The 6,795-nt window shown below is 23.1% G+C and overlaps 1 protein-coding gene across 1 annotated transcript; it reads left to right on the top strand.

The window, feature by feature from the left end:
- The first annotated feature begins 482 nt into the window (after window positions 1-482).
- LOC135120323 (uncharacterized) lies at window positions 483-6,035 on the top strand. Its single transcript, XM_064044635.1, has 8 exons — window positions 483-512; window positions 1,089-1,256; window positions 1,333-1,577; window positions 1,774-1,849; window positions 1,904-1,990; window positions 4,773-4,865; window positions 4,936-5,051; window positions 5,897-6,035. Exons 3-8 carry the CDS (start codon window positions 1,345-1,347, stop codon window positions 6,033-6,035), a joined length of 744 nt encoding a protein of 247 aa, XP_063900705.1. The 5' UTR covers window positions 483-512; window positions 1,089-1,256; window positions 1,333-1,344.
- Window positions 6,036-6,795: the final 760 nt, after the last annotated feature.

Genomic DNA, 6,795 nt, shown 5'->3' with positions numbered 1-6,795 from the left:
GATTTTTTTCTGTGGACATCGATGCAGTTTACAAGGTTTCAATGTTTCATTTGCAACTTCTAAAAGTTTTGACATATATCCTTTTTATCCGTCAGTAACTCCGCCTTATTTATTGACGGTTCTGAAGTCGAGTGACTTGCAAAGGTGTTAACCCTACTGCATCCATCGTTAAATAACATAACAGCCTCGTCCAGGCAGCATTCACTGTCTCCGGTACACCAAAGCCCGGATTATTATCGGTAAGAGGGAAGCCTGAATAAAAATTCATACTTTCTACTCTTAAAAGGAAAGCAGATTCTGCGGCTGTGTTGTCAATTTTATTTTGAAACAACTTTATTGCAGCTTATTATATATTGATCGAAGCATCTAGGAATGTTTCCAAATCTCGTCTTTTTAAGGGAAACGTTCCTCCTCTTTCATTATAACTTCGAACAAGTTGTTCTCAGTTTAGTTTATACTCTGGAGCCTTGTTTCGGAAGCATAAAATTTCGAATGGAACCTTTTTTCCTGAAGTAGGGAGAGTTTTTTGAGAGTTTTTATTTGCTTAAAAAAACAAAAAGTAGATATCGACTTCTGTAGTTTATTTCATTATACAATTTATACTTTTTAATAATTGTTCTAAATCAAAAAATATAATTCTGGTTAGATAACTTTTTATTTTATCAAGTAGTTTTCTAGTTTACTTCCCTATGTCGAAGATCTAATTATCCTTGCAAAGTTTATGCTATCATAAAAGGATTTACTCTTAAAAAATTTCTGAGAGTAGGTCTTCCGACTAAAATCTTAAGGCTGTGAGAAGGCGATAAAAATATTATTAGCAAAAAACTACAAAAAATTATATATTCCAATAAAGTTACTTTTGTTAAATAAAATGCTCCCTTTAAAAAATGTAGAAAATGTATTAAAAAAAGATCTGTAAGTATAAGGCCGTGGATCAGAGAAGGAGGTGTAAGGCTATAATTTAATCTCTTTATTATATAATTATATGTTAAAATAAAAATTTTTATAGTTAGATATACCACCAGCGCTTTTTTTAAAAAAAGAATATGATGTCCTTCAAATTTTTTAAAGATATACATTGTTTATAGGAAATATTACTGGCTTTCGGGCGACCTTAAGTTCTAACGTTTATTTTTTTCCTGAATTGTGGTTCGCTGTGCACAGCAAGAGACCTTCAAGCTTGAGTGGGGCTTTTTGTACTTATTATAAAAACATATAGTAGTATGTTTTATTTGTTGTTAAGCTACAAAGAAAGGGTAATTATTTCTTAACTTAAAAAGTATCTATCACTTTTTCCTTTAACTTATTTGATTATTTTTTTATGTTATAAAGAAATATTAAAAGATGTTAACCAAAAAAAAACTTGGAGTGTTCAAACAGCTCCATCCTACTTTAAGAAGGTGGACTACTGGTGTCAGCATACTAGAAAAAAAGTTTAATAATAACACTATGAAACCTTCTTATAACTTTTCTGAAAATAATAAAGTTGTTTTGTTGGAATCACTTAATTCTGTTTTATCATCTTTTAACGTGGAAGATTTAATAAAAGTAAGAGCGCATTATGGTCATCACAAAAGGCATGCTTTTTTTTTAAAAGCTTTTACATAATATTCATTTCTGTTTTACTATAATGCTTTTTTTATACCTCTAATAATAATCTTTTACTTTATAAAACTGATTGTTCGGTTTTTAATATTTTTTAAAACCTTTTGCGATTTTTACAAAGTTAAAGCCTTTTATATAGGAATTTAAAAAAAATTTTTTAAAATTTAGCTGTTGGCATCCTGCAATTAAGCCTTTTCTTTATGGAACGCGAGAAGATATCCACATCATTGATCTTGATCAAACTGTTTTTTTATAGTTACTTCTTTATAAGATTTCTAACAATATTTTTTTTTTCAAGATTGTCCAACTCAAGCGTTCTTTGACTCTCCTAAGGACTTTAGCTTATAATGATGTTGATATTTTATTCACCTGCGCTCGAATGGAGGTTGTTTAGCGAAAAAATTAATTTAATTTTATTTTTTAAAGGTAAAAATACGTTATTTTATTTACATTACATTTTTAAATTTTTTTTAATTTTAAAATTTTATTGGAAATGTTTATTAATACCTTCAATTATTTAATTTAATTCTAAATTTATTAAATTTTCTACTTAATATTTTTTTTTGGGAATTATGATCTACTTTGCCACTGGCGAACAATATGTTTAGCAACTTATGAATTATTTTAATTTTGCGGAGTTATTGAAGATTGAAGGAAATTAAAAAACTTTCAATTATAAAATTCTGTTGTTTTTTTAACGCAAAAATTATTTAAAGTTGTAAATTAAAAATTTTTTGTAAATAAATTTTATTTATATTTTTATAATTTGAACAAATTGAATTCTTAAAATTTAAATTTATATAAAAACTTAGTAATTATTATAATAATTTTCTAATTAAATCTTTTTGAAAGTTGTTGAAGTAAATTAAATGGAATTATATTAAAGAGGTTAACTATTAATAATTTATATAAATTTTATTATAAAAGTTTATTTACCCAATCAAATTAAATTTTTAATAAAAATTAATTTCTAGTAAAAATTTTCAAATTTAATAAATATTTTTAAAAATTTACTTTTTTGTAGAAGTTGTTGAAGTAAATTTGATGGATTCATATTGAAGACGTTAATTTAAATATTTTTGAATAAATTTTATTTAATATTTTCAATTTATCAACATTAAAAAAAAATTTTAATGTTGTTAATTTATTTTTATTAAAAAAATTTTTTAATAAAAGAGTTATAATTATTTTAAAGTTTATACCGTTTAAATGATCTTAAAATTTTTTGAAGTAAAATTAAAGGATTCATATATTTTGAAGATGTTAATTATAAACTTTAATAATTAAATTTTTTTAAAAAATTTAATTATTCCGAAAAAGTTGAATTTATAAATATAATTTTTATAAAGATTTTTAAATTAAATTTTTTCTCAAAAGTAAAAGTAAATTTACTGAACTCTTTTTTTTTAATTAATTTTTTTCTTAATTCAATACTCTTGAGATTTTTTTTTTTTAATTTATTTTTTTTATATACTTTTTCAAATTCTTAACCTTTTTTATTGATTTAAGCGAAATCTTTTTTATTTATAACTAATTTGTAAAGTTTTAAAGATTTTATTGTACATTAATTATTTTTGTTAACTTTTCAGGGATTTTATTTTTTTTAGATTTTATTACTATTTTTATTTGGAGCAACTTTTTATTTTTTTTAATTTTTTAGATGATTACTACTTTAATTTGATCAACTTTAAATTTTTTATTTTAAATTATTTTACTTCATTAACTTTTTTCATTTCTCAAATATTTTTTTTTAGAATTTAATTATTTTTTTTAATTTAATCGACTTATTTTTACAATTTATACTTTTATTATTTTTTTTTATTATTTCGCTCAACTTATAAATTTTGAATAATTAAATTCATTTCTTCTGTTTATAATCTTTTTCTATATAAAGATTATAATTTATTTAATTGTCTTTAACTTTTTTATTTGTCTTTTATGGATTTCGTGAGTCTAAAAATTTATAAAATTGAATGCTGAGTAATTTTTTAGCTCTTTTAAGATCTTCATTTCAATAATTCTTTTTATAATTTTGAGATTTTTTTTAATTTTATAATAATACTTTTTCTATTATTTAGTAGCTTTCTTATATTTTTAATAAAAATATAATTATTATAAAGATTTTAAATTAAAGATTTCTTCTTTTCTATAATTATAAGTTTTTTTAATTATGTAAAATTACAATTGTTACTATTTATATATTTTAGTAGCTTTATTATAATTTAACAACCTTAAAGAGATTAATAAACTTTTTTACTCTATAATCTTTTTTAATTTTTTAATTTCTCTATAATTTTAATTCCATTCTGAATTTAATTTTAAAATTGGGTTAAAAATCAATAAATTAAAAGATTAGATTTTATATTTATTCAAATTTTATTTGTTAACTTCAACAAAAAGTGAAAGCTATTTCGAATTTATATAAATTTCAGAGAAATCTGATTATAATTTATGGTTAAAAAATATATATTTAGTTTATAGAAATTATAAATATGGAGGCAAAGGGATCTTACAAGTTATAGAAAAAAATTTCACTGTATTTTATTAATTGAAAAAATATTTAATTATAAGAATTTATAAATTCGAAGAGTGAAAGGATCTCAAAATTATAAAACTATAAAAGAAATTCGATTTTATTTATTAATTAAAAAAATATTTTTTTAAAGGCCACCAGTAAAAGAATTTATAAATTTTAAGAATGAGGCATCTAAACTTTGTAACTTAATAAATTTCAATCCTTTTTTGTAATCAAAAAAAAAAATTTTATATTAAGGCCACAAGTAAAAAGATTAGAGTTAAAAGGAATCTCGAAATAATAGAACTTTTAGGAAAATTTGGGTGGATTTTTTAAAATTTGAATGAAGGGAATCTCAAAATTATAGAACTTTAAAAATTTCAGTGTAATTATTATATAAAAATATTTAATTATAATAAATTATAAATTTGAAGATTGAAAGGAATTGATATACAATAAAAATTTAATTATTTTACTGTCTGTTAGTATCAATTACATTTCTTTTATGTAATTACTAATCAAATCAGGTGGCAAATTGTAATTTCTAATCTTTTATTATTTTTTCTCATATATTAAATTAATAAAACTTTCATTTTAATTTCAATAACTTTTGTGAAACAATTGAATTATTTTTTTTTAATATTTTTTTTAGTACGATCAACTCATTCGTCACGCCTGCCACAAGCACAATATTTTCTACGTGACTCGCCGTTGGATTCCTGGAACGTTAACGAATAGCCAAACAGTAATTCTTATCGTTAAAAATTTAGTAAATTTTAATCTAATCTATAATTTAATTGGATTCTCTTTTAAAGACTATTGGCCGAACGGAAAGACCCGGATTTATGGTGATCTTTTCAGTAGAAGGCAATCGCGTGGCAATTCGCGAAGCTCATCAAGAATTTATCCCGACACTGGCCATTATAGACACGTTAGGCACCTTTTTCTAATTTAATTAACAAATCCACAAAACGGCACTAGAAAAAAAAATCACCAAGAGATTTATATTAATTTACATATAGTCAAGTATGACACATCTAATCTTTAATGAGTATATCTTTTCAATAGGCATTCGAAAAAAAAAATTACTGAAAAAAATGTTAATTTCAGTATAACCGAGTAAAACACTAATAAATTACTTAAGGGAGGCAACTAAAGAGACAAGAATTATAGTAAAAGTGTTGGTTCAGTAGGAATAGTTACGTAAAGCATCTTAAACAATTTAAATTATAAATCGAATCCGCAATAAAGTTACTTAAGAGAAAGAGACTTTGATTGAAATATATAAAGTTGACTGTAAAAAGAGGATGACTATATAAACGTTTGAACTATAAAAATTTATGAGAATTTCCAAAGTTAATTCAGAGTTTTAATTAGAAAAGTGTTAAAAATAATTCATGTTAAAAATAATTCATTGAAAAAATTTTATTATAAGAATTTTTAAGAGTATATAGTAACAAATAAATAATATTTATATGTTAATAATAAATATTAAACATTTCAATATATTGTGATTGCTAGTAAAAATTAAGTTTTTTGGCTACAAAGAAATACCTTTATGAAAAAGTAAATGTGTGTCGAGTTCTCCTTGCTGCCCCTAAAACAATATATAAAACTTAAAAACCTAACACTAATTGTACTTTGTCAAACCTACTTTTAAACATTGGCACATTATCAAGATATCTTTAATAATAGTGTAACCTTTCATCAAGTTAATGAGGACATACAAAATTATAATTAATTATTTGATAATTATTAATATTCCCTTTTATATAGCAATATTGATCCCCGGATTGTCACTTATCCTATTGTTTCCAGCGATGACTCTAAAGAAGCAATTGAACTTTATCTGAAATTGATGTGTCAAGCAATCGAGGAGGGGAGATCTTGCAAAAAGTATAATACCCCTCTATAAACATTCGAAAAAATAAGAAATAAAATCATTCACTTTTCAAAAATTATTTTTTTAGTACAGCCTTTAAATGACCTTACCTAGGTTATGGCTTGATTTTTAACATATGTAGAAGGCGTAACAACAGTGAGATTTCAATAATAATAGATATTCCCTGGTAAAGTGTTAACATAAAAGCCAACTTGGTAATCGGGTAAAGCTTTTAATCTTATTCAATGTTATACCATTAAGTCGAGCTATATTTTTAATTATTTTATGCTTTAGCAAAAGACCAACTCGTAGCATAAATTCCTTAAAACTTCCCTTTACTTCAGTTCTTTCAGCTTGTAATAAAAGTTAACCACGAAAACGAAGGAAAAAATGATCCAAACCGTTTAATACTGTTTTCTTTATAAAAAAATATTATATATTAACAAAAAGTGCGAAAAGAATTTCAGTAAGAACTAAGTTTTTATCTAACTGCTATAAAAATATATAATAGTAAAAAGTGAGATTACCCAAGTATATATATAAATGCAATGCTTTTACTATCGTTAAAGAAGTAATAACAGTAGAATTTAAAATAAGGTAATTAAAATTGAGATACTTTAAACTGTTTTCCACACTACGAACTGTATAAGCAACCGCAGCTTCAATATCTTAACTATAAAGTTGTAGGCTTAAAAAAAAGGTTTTAAGTTAACGGTAAGATGGTTAAACATATAAATAGAGTACAATACGTGGTTTAGCCGTAGGCTTTCATATCTAAAAAAAAAAAAATTTA

Source organism: Zophobas morio, unplaced genomic scaffold (assembly GCF_036711695.1).
Source record: "Zophobas morio isolate AGI-343-1 ecotype UQ-CSIRO unplaced genomic scaffold, CSIRO_AGI_Zmor_V1 ptg000375l, whole genome shotgun sequence".
NCBI classification, from domain to species: Eukaryota; Metazoa; Arthropoda; class Insecta; order Coleoptera; family Tenebrionidae; genus Zophobas; species Zophobas morio.
This window is presented reverse-complemented; position numbering and strand designations above follow the sequence as displayed.

Coding starts and splice junctions, on each gene's coding strand:
- LOC135120323 (XM_064044635.1), top strand. CDS start 1,345: ATGTTAACCAAAAAAAAACTTGGAGTGTTCAAACAGCTCCATCCTACT. Junction 1,991..4,772: donor TCACCTGCGCTCGAATGGAG/GTTGTTTAGCGA, acceptor TATTTTTTTTAG/TACGATCAACTCATTCGTCA. Junction 4,866..4,935: donor CGTTAACGAATAGCCAAACA/GTAATTCTTATC, acceptor TCTCTTTTAAAG/ACTATTGGCCGAACGGAAAG.